Source organism: Sinocyclocheilus rhinocerous, unplaced genomic scaffold (genome assembly GCF_001515625.1).
Source record: "Sinocyclocheilus rhinocerous isolate Xijiao unplaced genomic scaffold, SAMN03320098_v1.1 scaffold90, whole genome shotgun sequence".
In the NCBI taxonomy this organism is placed as follows: domain Eukaryota; kingdom Metazoa; phylum Chordata; class Actinopteri; order Cypriniformes; family Cyprinidae; genus Sinocyclocheilus; species Sinocyclocheilus rhinocerous.
The window spans coordinates 250,601-264,816 of record NW_015657969.1 but is presented as its reverse complement, the minus strand read 5'-3'; the positions used below and the strand labels follow the sequence as shown (position 1 = coordinate 264,816).

Sequence of the window (14,216 nt, the reverse complement as noted above, 5' to 3'; positions counted from 1 at the left end):
ATTTTAGTAAAAGAAAATAACATTTCAGTTGATGAGAAAAAATAATTAAAACATTTGATATATTTTATAATGTTATATTTATATATAGACTTTTTATTTGGACTTTATTTTATTTATACTTACCTCATATGTATAGGATGTGCTGGTAAGTTAATTAACCTGCTAACAAAGTTTTTTTATTTACATTAATTATATAGATTCTTACTACTATAAATGTGTCTATAAATCCTTACAGTGGTGTTATTTTTCAGTCTGTGTGCATTGAATTTATTTAACACACGAGTTTCACAATTTGAGTTGAATTACTGAAATAAATGAACTTTTCCACGACATTCTAATTTATTGAGATGCACCTGTATATTACCAACAGTATGTTTTAATTAAAATTGTCATGATACGCATTTTCCTTTTGTCTTCATTACTTATTACGGTATTGCGGCATTGATCTAGGAACATATTCTGTTTGCCAAAATCAAGTTCACCCAAATCCAACCTCTACTGCGACAGTAGTTTAGTGTGTATTTCTCACTCAGGTGAATAGTCTTCATTGACCAGCTCCTCAAAGCCTTCATTGGTCCTGCCTTTGCTTCTGTAATTGTGACTGTTGGACGGTCTCTGTTCATCATAGTGCTGCTGGGACTGGTAGTGTTTCTGGTACTGATAACTGCGCTCCTCAGCCGCCCAGCCCTGGTACTGTCCCTCTTGTTCGTCCTCCTGAGGAGGGAGGTCTTCATCGATATTGAAGCTGTCATCCACCTCTGTGTCATACCTCTGGTAGGAGCTGGCGTGAGCCGCTTCCTCTCTAGCACTGAGTTCCAGCGAGCTGTTCCACATCCCATAGCTAAAATAGATCAGCACACCTGTAGGGCGAAGAGATGGGGTCAGTTAATGCCTGTTCACACCATAAACGATGAAGTTTTATAATCATTCTATTTAAACATGAGAATATGGAAGTCCACACCACAACTATAACACTAACGATGAAAGATATCATTGGAATCACTTTCTGAACAATTTTTTCCATCTAAATACTGATAGCAAATCAGAAAGATCTTGAGCATTTAATGCAGCAGATGACAAAACTGCAGCGTGCGATTAACAGAATGTCCATTGGTGTAGACACTAATATAGTTATTGCTATAGTTATCATTCTTGGTGTAAATGGGATTTTGTTATATATCAATATGACTTAAAAATAATAATAATAATAATAATAATACTCTATATTTTATTTTATAGTGACATATTACAATAGTAAACTTTCTTTTTTTTAATTTAGATTTAATATTTAGATAATATTAAATAATATAATTAACATATTAAATAATATATGTAAATAATATTGCAAATAATACAATATATAAATAAAATAAATATCTTTAAAATAAAACTACTGTAATATTTTGCTGTAAAAATAAATAATATTTTATGATTTAGTAATAATAATGATGATAATAATAATAATTATTATTATTACTAAATGCCAAAAGATTTCATATTATTAAATATATTTAAATAATATATTTATAATAAAAAAGAAATCTTACTATTGTAATATTTCATTGTAAAATAAAATAGAGTATTTAAGAAAAAATAATTTAATTTCACATTACAACTGTAAAATTGTAAACACAACTGTGATTTAATTTCTTCTTATTCAAACGTGAAATCATAGAACCAAAGCAACACTTTCTTTTTTGATAATGAAATCACGGCCTTTGCAATGTTATAATTTCATTAATCGCGCAACCCTAAAATGGAGCGTATGTAGGAGAAGATCTGGCCTACCTAGTGAGCACCACACCACAAAGCGCACCCAGGTGATGCTGGATAGTTTGAGCATGAGGTAAATGTTCACCAGCATGGCAGCGGTGGGCACAAAGGGCACACAGGGTGCCATGTAAGGCAGCTTTTTAGGGTTCTCAGGCTGCCGGAGAATAATTATAACCAAAGTAACCATGAGGACAATTACAGTCATTATAAAAGGTAACATTGCCCAGCGAGCTCCTCCTGAGACCCGGTCGAAGCCATAGATGACAAGCGTCCAGAGAAAGAAGGTCAAGATGAAGAAAAGGAGGACACAGGAAGTAACAGTGCGTCCTGTTGCAGGTGTGGGCCTATCGCCAAAGTTTGGCAGGCCCAAACGCATCCGTATAGTGTAATAATGGGACCCCAATATGCGTTTCAAGAAACTAGCAGAGTCATCCACCTCAATGCCATTCTCTCCAATGCCGCAGCCGGAAGTATCCGACTGGTAGCCCCCAGAATCTGACTTTTCAATCAGCGTTTCGTCGTCTCCTTTGGAGGGGAGGTTCTTGGCTCCACAGGGGTTGTCGGCATACTCTTCTCCACCAGGTGAGTTCATGTCCTTCTCACTAGCTGCCATCATTTCCTCCTTCCTCTTCCGCTCCTCTTCTTCCTCCTTGGTGAGGAAACTGTTGAAGCCGTCTCTATCTGGCTGATATCGCAGAAGCAGCACACACACCGACACCAGTGTGTAGGCCAGCAGCGTGCCGATGGACATCATCTCGATCAGGTCCCTCAGACTCACCAGGAGAGCCAACAGAGCAGCCAGAGAGCCTGATACAGCACAGGCCACCACAGGGGTCTCTGTGTGCGGACTCACAAAGGACAGGAACCTGGTGTACACACCAACAATCCAGAGTTATTATAGGTAACTAAAACTAAAACCATTAAAAAAAATAATAAAAATTTGTACTTGAAATAAAATAATCATTAACTGAAATAAAATATTTAAAAAATCTTAAACATTTTATTTTAGCTAGTTGCCAAAACAACATTTCTTGTCTTCAGTTTCATTTAACTTGAAGTACTAATAAAAAAATTAACTAAAACTAATAAATAGAATCTAATAAAAAAAACGTTACGTCAGTCGTGACTGACGAATTGGGATCTCGCCTGAGAGCCCAATCACCTTCGAGTGTAAACTAAACAAGCCAATGACAGTTGGCGTGCGTGTTTCGCCACGCGCACCCCGCCCCGCAGCGCGGGTATAAAAGGAGAGCACAAACGCACATCAGTTTTTCGCTGAGGAGCCGAGACTACGTGCCCCGGCCGTACAGCGGTGGTACAGCAACTGTGGCGACGGGACGTAACGTCTCCGTTCCCTCCTTCAGGGAACGAGGGTTACACAAGTAACCGAGACGTTCCCTTTCAGTCAGTCACGTTCTACGTTACGTCAGTCGTGACTGACGAATTGGGATCCGTATGGAAAACGCCACTATTGCTGACCTCCTCCAGTGCCCTGCGGAGGCCGGCAAGTCCCCCCACACCAGCTGGGGCGGAAGATAGGACAGCGGTGACTCATCCATGAGCGCTGCTTCAGCGTGCTGTAAGCCCAGGCACGAGAGGCAGCGATCATGACCATCAGATGGAGGCAGGAAACGACCGCATCCAGAAACGCACGAGCGGGAAGCCATCTTTAAAACTGTCATTGGCTTGTTTAGTTTACACTCGAATGTGATTGGGCTCTCGGGCGAGATCCCAATTCGTCAGTCACGACTGACGTAACGTAGAACGTGACTGACTGAAAGGGAACTATAGAGGCATATTTAAAAAACAACAATTTTTTTTTACAAAAATATACAACAAAACTACTAAAATTGTAACTAAAAAAAAAACATAATTGTTAAAATAACAAAAATGTGATTGCAATTTAAAATGTGATTTAATGATTTTTTTTTTAAATCCATGAATTCTGTGCTTGTTTGCAGGGCTGCACAATTTGGCCAAAATTTTGTGATTAAAAACTATATACATAAATAAAAAAACAACACCAAAAAACTGATAAAACTGACAAAAAAAATACAACAAAATTACTACAACTTTTTGATTTTTCCGGGGGAAAACGTGCTTTTACAATTAAAAAATTCCAGGTTTGCTGTGCTTCTTTGTAGGGCTGCACAATTTGGCCGAACATTTGTGATTAAAAACTATATACACAAATTAAAATAAATAAAAAAAAGATAAAACTGACAAAAACACAACAAAATTACTAAAATTTTAACTAAAAACCATAATTGTGATTTTTCTGATAAAATCGGATTTTAACTAAATACAATCTAGTAAAATAAAATCTAATTAAAAAAATTACCAAAAACTGTAATAGTATTTCACTAAAATAACACTGCAAAAACTTGGAATTAAATGCTTTATGCATAGCATGAAGAAAAGAAAAGGATATATACACATGTACCTGAAAAGCAGACCATCTCCCGCCATGGCATAGATGACTCTGGGCATAGGGAACAGAGATCCCAGCAGGCTGACAGTGAGTCCTGCGACAGCACCCACGGCTACAATATACTTCCCTGCCAGGAAGCCATGAACGGCAAACATCTCCATAAGCGGGGCATCGCCATCAATCAGGTTAAATGGCACCAACAATGTCAGAATCACACTCACCTAAGACATATAAACAGGCCAAATGCTTATTATGTGGCAGTTTGTCACAACCATTTTAAATATATGGCAGATTGTGGAATGAGAATGTGACACAATCTCATTCCTGATCTCATTTCTCGGTGTGGCAGTGGATGGATGCTGTAGGATGATTCATCCAATTCCATTGCACAATAAGGAAACTCATGATGCATTTAATATTTGAAAAAGAATGAGCAGAGGTCTTCAGCTCTAGGGATCAGGACGGGGCTTAAATAAATTACAATCCAACTCTGAAGTGCTTGAATGATTCATTGAATTGTCTGAATGTGCAATGTAGGCTGGAATACTTGCATATCTTGTACACATCTATTTTTATTGCAGTGCCTGTCCTTTAATTATTCAATATTCAAATTTGGTAAACAGTTTAATGTCAGAGTTAGGTTACAAAGCACAGAGTCCATGTTTACTATATCGTTTAGGCTATCAATAAGTTTGTACAGTTTTTTTTTTTTTTTCAAACTTTCTGAACCATAAATATGATCCCCTTGAGAGGAACATGCTTCTTAAAATATAAAGGCCACTATATGTTTTCATATTTTCACATACAGATCCATTTATACTGGGTGAGAAAAGCAGTAATTGTGATATTATAAATGCAACAAAAATATATTATATAATTTTGCACAAAAAAAACATCTTAAAGTTAAATATTTGGCTTAAATAAATGGCTTTTTATTGTCATTGTACTAAAGCTACAGCAAATGATTAAAATACCTTGAAAATATTTATTTTGCATTAAATTGGCACTGTGCATTATCTTAATTTATACTGACTATTAGAGTTAACTGAAGATTTATTTAGTTATTTATTTGCACTTCAATTATGAATTGATGAAATTATATTTAAATTATATATATTAAATATATGAATAATTGCTACAGAGAATACTGCCTGACATCCACCCAGTGAACAAGATATAAATGTGCAAATTATATGCAGATTTTTTCTATTTATTTACTATTGAAAACTAGGGGTATCAATAGTATAAAATAATCATGATTAATCTCAAATCTTAAGTCTTTAGAAAGCAGAATCATGACAGAAATAATATCATATTTTGCAAACTTGTTAAAAATGATTATGTAATTAAACATAACATAATTAACTAATATCCTCCCAAGTTCACAGTTCAGTGTTTGGATATGAGAGGAGTTAGTGTACTCACAGAGACGTACGCCGTGAGACAGGTGATGAGAGACGCTGTTATGGCATATGGTATGGAAGTGTCGGGGCTCTTGGCCTCTTCTCCTGTGGTGGCGATAATATCAAAGCCAATGAAGGCGTAGAAACAGGTTGCAGCTCCTTGCATGACCTACAGAGCACATAATAATTATTGATCTCTGTCATAGTAGAATGCTCATTTAGCCAAACATCACATTCAATAGAGTAATGCATTTATATTCCCATACAGTTTACATTCTTACCCCTGACCAGCCATAGGGCAGAAACCTTCCATTCTCCCAGTTGGCTCCAGAAAGGAAAAACAGTCCGGCAAGCACCATAAAGACCCAAACGACCAAGTTAACAACATTCAGCACATTATTGAAGCTCACAGAGTTTTTCACCCCTAAACTCACAATCACCGTCACCACCATAGCGATCAGCAGAGCCAGCAGGTCGGGATAAGATTCCTCTCCCTTACCTGAAATGAGACAAACAAATGAGCTGTGTGAGGAACATGAAGGATGGATAAAGACCACATCAACCACACAAGCAATTTATTTAGTATCTGATTACTAGGAAAGACACTAACCCAGGCCATTCAATGTTCCAAGATGGTTGATCATGTAGTGGCTGATAGTGTGATTGGCTAAAGAGTCAAACATGCTGCTCAATGCACTGGCCCCCGCCGCTGTACCAATCAGATACTCCAAAATGAGATTCCAGCCAATGAAAAAGGCCACAAATTCTCCCACTGTGACATAACTGTATGTGTAGGCTGAACCTGTTGTCTTAGGCACTCTCACTCCAAACTCAGCATAGCAGACGCCTGTGTGAAAATCACTGAGATTAGCCGTGTGACAAGTTCGTAATGCAGAAACACGCTTAAAGTCAATATCTGGAATTTTATTTGGACGTGGCCTTGGTCTGGATTTGGGTCTCAGCTTATCGTCTCTATGCATTTTCATTTTCTGATTATTAGGGAAAAGTAATTTTATTAGGAATGATTATTTTATTAGGAAAAATGTGGTAAACATATTATAATGATATGTGGTATTAAAATATATTTTTTATTTTTTGGAGACCAGGTGAAAACTTGATTGTTGGGTTTAGAATTCAATAATAAATTCAGCATTTTATTATTTTTTATTATTATTATTTATTACTCTATTTCAAGTCATTCAGATGAAAAGTCTGGTTCTTGCACTGACAGGTCTCAGTCTTGTGGTTCTTGGTCTAGAAATGGGTCTTGGTGGGTCAAGTCTTGGTCTGGTTGACTTACTCTGATGAGTGAGCTAAGAGACCCCATAAGGCATAGATTATTGCCGTGGTTTTGTGAACTTCAGACTTAAATTTGAAGAATTTGATCTAAATAAAGCAAAGAAAACCTCAGCACAGCTGGCCATGATTACAGAGAGGTGGGGTCATCTCACAGCCTCAAGGTCACATGAAAAAATATAAAACATGCAATTGTGAAGTTGACTGGAAAGATGAGAGGCCTATTTACACCAGAGCACCAGCAGTGATTTCTGACACTATGTAAACGTAATTGCAAACTGTTCATAAACTATAAAAGACAAAGTCTCACCTGACAGAATGGATGCCACAGCTGCAATGATGAAGGACAAGATCACTCCAGGTCCTGCCATTTCTTTAGCAACGAGCCCAGCGACCACATACATGCCAGTGCCCACGCAGCTGCCCACCCCAAGTGACACCAGATCCACCGTAGTGAGCACACGGGCGAGTCTGGTGCCATGCAAGTCATCTGAGGCCTCCTGCATGGAGTCCACAGGTTTAGTGCGCAGGATTCGAGAGTGGAGTCCATACCAGGACGACTCCCACTCAATTCTCCTGGGGTCCAGTTTAGCAAAGACAGCGCTCATCCTCCAGCACAGGAAGACTCGGATAAAAGAAGGGTGAGGCTTGTCCTCTTTTACGTGTCAGTGTCTCGCTCCAGGTGTTTCCTCTAAACTTGTCTTGTATGAGTGTCTCCTGCTTTATTCTTTGCTCCCTCCTCTCTCTCTTTCTCGCTCTCGCTCTCACACACACACACACTGTCTCAGAGAGGATCCATGAGCTGATCAATCATCATAGTGCTCTATACTGAATCCGCAATGATGTCCTACAAAAAGAGAAAAGCATGTAAATCGCACATCATCCACTGATATTGAAAAACAATCAACTCAGACAAAACATCAGGCTGGGATTAATACTGCAGAGCAACGTTACAATAGTCAAACAACAGAAAATGTCCCTTCATTCACTTAGGTGAAATGTTGCTATGGTGTCATGTCTCATTAAACTTGCAGATTAGCATATGGAGAGCATCAGATATCCAGTGGACACTGATATACTAATAGAGAAAACAATGTGAATAGAATGTCATATTTCAGCCTGGAGAAACAGTGCTGAGGTCTGTAAACAGAACAAAATTGGTGCTTTATGATATAAATGTTGATACAACGTTGACTGTTTACTGTTACTGGAACAGACGAGTATATAGAAATAGTGTGAACAATAGTTAAAAATGTATATATATATATATTCTTACTAAAAAAACAGAATATGTATCATATTACTAACTTGATTAATAAATAAAAACAGATATAGATTAATATAATAAATAGTCTTGCTAAAACAAAACAACATAATTATTGTATTATTTATTATGTATGTTAAAAAAATTATTACATTTAAGATGAGCCTCAAACACCATCCTGTTTTGAAAATTCCTGCCAATAACATATTTTAGCATATTTTATACATTCATTACATGTAATACATTGCCAAAAGTCTTACTAAAACAAAACAATATTATTATTGTATGTATTACATATGTGAAAAAAATGTTACAAATGTTTAATATTTAAGATGAGCCTCAAACCTTCTCCTGCTTTAAACATTTATGCCAATTACTTATTTAAGCATAAAATGTATAATCACTATAGAATTTATGACATTTGAATGCTTTTTAAGACCAGTTGTATTTCAGTATCACTGAGATACTATTATAGTTTTTGCTAATATTTTGAATTCAATTTTATTTTTATATTTTTTGCCTTCATGTTAATTTTAGTCAAAGTTTTAGTAAGTTTGTAATGTGTTTTTGTCATTTTTATTAGTTTTTGTTCTTTTAAAATATGGCAATATAGTTTTTATGAATTTTTATTTCAGTTTTATTTTTAGTTATTGTAGTACTTTAAGTTAATCTAAAAGAACATGACAAATGTTGCCTTGGAAACTAGCTGAAATAAAAAAAAATTTATTTCAAGTATTTTTTTTATGGTTTTAGTTTTTATTTACACCGTTTAAGACCATTAATTTCCATGAGTTTTCCAGGCATGAAAACTACAGTTTTTCCTTACATTTCCAGGTTTCCCATAATTGTGGGAACCCTGATCTATAACCTTTTACATTTGCTGTCATCATTTCACTATACTTTCTTCTGCCTATCTGCATGAGGCCCATTTATGAACTGTCATCTTCTATGTCAGTCTCCATCTGCTTCAATCCACCTCACGGCCTTCTTTTGTTTTTCCCTTCACAGATAGCATCACCACACAGTGCTATCTTGTTTCCTTCAATCTAATGCAGGCCTGCCGTTCACCGAGACAAGCTGCAGTTGCCGTCACAGACCTAAGATCTGCTGGATCTGCCTGTTGGTAATTACCAGTCCCACTGCTCTGTCGGTGCCTGCAGGCTCTGTTTCATACAACCTGACCATATCTCATCTGTTATCAAAACAGGGTGAAATGAAGCACGGCTGACTGCGATTTACCAGATGATGTCAGATACAGAGGGAAGTTATATCTGCATTATCTATGGAGTTTGAAAGAAGGAGAGAATGAGAGCGAGAAACCAGATGCCAAACACTCTCAGGTGTCTCTATAATAGTGCTGTATTCAGGGCCGTCCTTAGGGGGGTGCAACTGGTGTGGTCGCACCGGGCCACTTATCCGTTAAATAATTCCTAACACAAATAAGCTACAATATGTTAAACATACAAGGTAATAAATAACCAATACGTCCACAGTAAATACTCTTAATATTTTATAGACAAATGCATAAGATAAAAGCTTTCATCTTCTGTGTGTAGAAATGATTCATGAAATCTTGAAAAGGATCTCTGACTACATCTGCTCCTGACTAAAGAAATGCTGTCATCAGACTCCAGAGCAAGGGATAGGAAACAGATTATAAGGAAGAGAGATGAATGGCATGTATATATAAAGAGAGAAGCCAGACATCAATACAGTTACAATTACACACAGCTCCAGCAAAATGCTGTGTGAACTGCCTGTCACTCAGAAGTGAAAAATTGTCGTCAAACTGAACAGACACACTAACGATATGTGAAAAGATAAAATTGTAAAAAAGGTTTTATATTTTAAGGGAATAGCGAAATAACTATAATGATAACGACACAGAGGAACAATATTGTTAGAATCATTTTCAGAAAGATTTTTCCAGCTGATGAACGAAAAAAACATCAGAATACACCCTGCTTCAAAGAACTCAATCATTTAAAACAGCGGACAACATACAAGCAGCTGGCTTATAATAAACAGAACAATATTTTCCGTTGATGTGGACACTAATTTATTGCTATAGTTATCATCATTGGTGTGAACAGGCCTTTAGTGTGAACGGGCCAAATGAAAACAGTACAGACTTTAAAGGTCATTTATAATGAACAGCAGATGTATTGGAAAAAAGCAATTGGGTAATTTTATGGCATTTTACAGGTTTATGTGAGTGGCTAATGACTCTTATAACCTTTATGTATAAAAAAAACATTATAGTGTAAACAATGCAGATTTTGAGAAACAGACCATATAAAATGAGAACTAATAAAGCAAATATTATTAAATAGTATTAAATATATGAGCAGCTAGATTATTAAATATATGTTAGAAAGAAATGAACAATGATAATGCAGTGTGTAAATATAATGCAAGAAAGGAGACCAAATGTAATTCAGTATGCAAATATTGATGATGGTAATGGCTGTCAGTTAGATTTTAAGTTGTAAACAATGTGAAATGTCAATCCCAAGAGATTTTGAAGCTTGTAAAAGACTCAAATTATGCACAAAACATTTACATGCACATTAAGCATTTGAGCTGAATGTATTGTAGAAAGTGCTGCCTTGTAAACACTGTAATTAAATTTGTTTATCCAGACCATTTTTTCAGGACCTTGGTCAGTTCCATTGTCATACAGATAATGTGACAACATGCAATAATGCTCCTAATAATGATAAAGAATGCTACTTCAATCCTAAATAGTTTACTAGAATAAACTCTGGGATAGTGTACTGAAAGTTCAGAATTAACATTAGAATTTTCCTCCAAAAAATCCCCAGATTTTGCATTTGTCACCTGCATTTAATCCAAATATCTGTAGTATGTGCATAATCAAATTGGGATGCAATAAGTCACTTAAATTGTTCAACTTGTAACCTTTCCATATATAATATTAATGAGGATCATCTGTGGTTTGTCAAGGGAGGGCTGAAAGTCAAACTAAGGAGCGCTATACTGAGCTGAGCCATGAAATGATTGCTTTTAAAACAGACATAGCAAATACAATTTTCTCCAGCCTGAGCCAAAGTAAAGCCCACAACTGCTCTGTCCACTCTGGTAAAACAAATAGCTCTGCGAAACAGAAATAAAAGTGTCCAGTTTCAAATCAATAACATTATTCCCTGGCAGAAAAGGAGCAAAAACTCACCAGTGGGGATTTTACACTTTATACTCCATTATGTCCAGCGGTACAGAGGAATCCAGGCAAAGCTTGTAGAGACCGCAGGGGACGTGATGCGGAGACATTGTGAATTATTTAGGCTTTTCTCCGTGTGATCAGAGTTCATTATTAAAAGATGTGTCCGCCATTCAACAGCTGCCTAGGATGGAGCTTCCTGGACTGTTTTAGATGGTCATACTTTGTTAGGTCAATGTAGGCTACATACTTTACATTTCCCTGGTGAGATTGATGATATTGGATTAAATGAGGCTTGGATTAATCTACCAGGACAAATATATAAGATAAATTCCAGTGTTGGCCCATAATGGTGTGCAAACGTACAAGATAATTCACAAAGAAGTAAAACAGGGTATCTTTTTTTCTGTGAGGCTTAGAAACATTACTGGATACCATACTGACCCACAACATCAATTACTGTCATAATCAGAAAACAGACAGCCTGTATACTATACAGTTAATCACATAAACTTGCAGCACATTCATTGTAGTCTGAGAAGTAAACAAGATCACTGACAAACTCAGCTGGTAGCAGACTGAATAGCCTCCCAAAAAAAAAAAAAAAAGACGCGTTGTAGAGACACAAAGCCATCAGTTTCATTATTATTGTAGTAATTGTTGTCTATGGCATTTAATTCATTTTTAATTACCCTGCCACTCAACTTCAATGGCTGAGACTCAAGTGGAGACTCGGGTTTCGTGGGAAACAAAAGTATCGCCATGGTGACTGAAAGCCAGAATGCACTGCAGCAAGTGTTTGCAATGGGCGCAGCTCTCACTGCATCAGTGAACACGCTTATTCTGCAAAAACAACTGGTTTCAACAACAATAATATAGGTCAACTGCAAGACCACCAAACTTTCACATCTTTCCCATGCTAAGTCATGTCAATTTTTGATTCTAAGCACAAGAATTGTTAAAATGTCACCAGCATTAGCCATACCTGCAATGAAATTCAATGAAATGCATGTTTGCTATATGTAACTCCTTGAGTTTAATGAAAAATGTGTCGATTTACATGATTTATTCATGTACGTAGGTTTTACATAATGAATCAATAAAGTTACATCAACATATTTTTTCTAGATTTCGTTCAAATTAGTTTTTAAAATACAACAATTATTGGCCAATAAACTAATTTGATTTACGCATTTTAAACAACAATATAGGCTACAAAATTGGAGAAAGCTACGTTTTACGAGAAAATACCATTTCTGTCTTCAAAATTTCACGCTTAATTCAGTGTTACTAGTCACTTCTTTTAAATTAACTGTGAAATATATTAGCAATTTATTAGTGAGAATTGTTTCTACACCATTTTTTCTGTGTATTATAAATGACATAAGTAGCCGCGAGCTTACGCACGTAGAGTACTTGTGTTCGTCTCTTCATTTGCAAATGTAGCAACTTGCATTAAAAAGCAAACTGTGAAGTATGAGTGCAAAGAATATTCAGAGGGATCTTACTTGATGAGTCACCGTTGCTATAGTTACAGCTCAACTACATCATCCCCAAAATGCATAACAAATGCACCATTGCTGCACCATATTAATTGGACGTCAAAGACTGTGCAGAATATATTTCCACCTGATTAGAATGAAAGAATATATGTTTCTTCTGAATTTCATTCTTAAATTAAAACAAATATGCCTCTGGTTACGAAATAAAAATACAAATAAAAGAAAGCTAGAGATAAAAAAAAAAAAGAGATAATTGATTGTGTGTAGAAGGTGACCCACTGGGATGGAGGGAATAAAAAAATAAGCAGGTTGAAAAATGGCAACAATGTACAAACAAATGTACAACAATGTGGTGGCCTTCTTTCCCCCTTATTTGTCAGGAGACACATGTATCACAATACAGAATCATGGCGTTAATATATAACATACGCCTACTCCAAAAAAAAAAAATTGTGCTCTGTAATATGTGACAAAATTGGTTTTGGCTATGCGATATTTTCTTTCAAATATTTCCTTTACATGGCCTTGACTCACATCCAAGCCTTGTCAGACACATTTTTATAGCTTCTGCGCTCTGATTTGTTGACACACAGCAGTTTCTGTTATTCCACAATTTCTGTGAAAACAGCAGGATCACAGAGATGAAATTTTTAGTGGCTGGATTTTTTCCCCCTTAGACAATGTTCAGAAGAAATAGCTCTTGCCTGGCATTTCTTTATAACAAACCTGAATCTTGGCCAACTAGGCTAGGTCAGTGGAACAGTATGTTTCGTAAATAACTAAAACGGTCAAAGTTTATTTGACTTTAAAAGGAGACAAAAAGTAGAAACGCCTGTTTGTGGTTTTTGTTAGAAATGCTTTAAGAATGAGCAAAACAAAGCAGGGATCACAAAATATTAAAATAGCATTTTTACATGTGCACAGCTGTACAGTTAAATGGAAATTTAAACAAAACTAAATAGATCGCTGCTGACATCTGGTGGATATGTTTAGTAAAAATATGAACAAGTGGATTTGCAACACGAGAAAATAACGAATCTACGCACCTGTTACACGCACCCTGTCACTGTAAACTGGCCTGTCAATCGTCTTGTCACAGTTAATATCCAACACATTTAATTTAATTTAACTTCCTACCGTACTGGAGAGAAAAGAAGTAGGCTCGTTGATCTGCCAGTCGCGGGTCTTTCATGCCGAGAACTGCTCATATTTTCTGCATAATGATGCATTTAAAAGTTAACGACCAAATGGATGTTTATAAAAGTTCACATTGCTGTTGCAGATGAAATATAACACAAATAACAATAAATACTTTTTTTTTTTTACCAGGTTAAATGTTGATTATTAGTAACTCAAACCCCTTTTT

The 14,216-nt window shown here is 36.2% G+C and overlaps 1 protein-coding gene across 1 annotated transcript; it reads right to left on the bottom strand.

Annotated features, from left to right (window-relative positions):
* Positions 1–525: 525 nt before the first annotated feature.
* Positions 526–7,511, bottom strand: LOC107721826 (probable cationic amino acid transporter). Its single transcript, XM_016529997.1, has 7 exons — positions 7,214–7,511; positions 6,218–6,454; positions 5,889–6,106; positions 5,630–5,776; positions 4,217–4,425; positions 1,789–2,639; positions 526–860 (listed from the first exon to the last, which is right to left on the bottom strand). Exons 1-7 carry the CDS (start codon positions 7,509–7,511, stop codon positions 526–528), a joined length of 2,295 nt encoding a protein of 764 aa, XP_016385483.1.
* Between the last annotated feature and the right edge of the window lie 6,705 nt (positions 7,512–14,216).

What these genes read in the sequence shown, in the direction of transcription:
- LOC107721826 (XM_016529997.1), bottom strand. Translation starts at nt 7,511, where the DNA reads ATGAGCGCTGTCTTTGCTAAACTGGACCCCAGGAGAATTGAGTGGGAG. An exon ending in TGTGGCATCCATTCTGTCAG is followed by an intron (nt 6,455 to 7,213) that starts GTGAGACTTTGT and finishes ATTTTCACACAG; the next exon opens with GCGTCTGCTATGCTGAGTTT. An exon ending in GGAGATGGTCTGCTTTTCAG is followed by an intron (nt 2,640 to 4,216) that starts GTACATGTGTAT and finishes TGTGTACACCAG; the next exon opens with GTTCCTGTCCTTTGTGAGTC.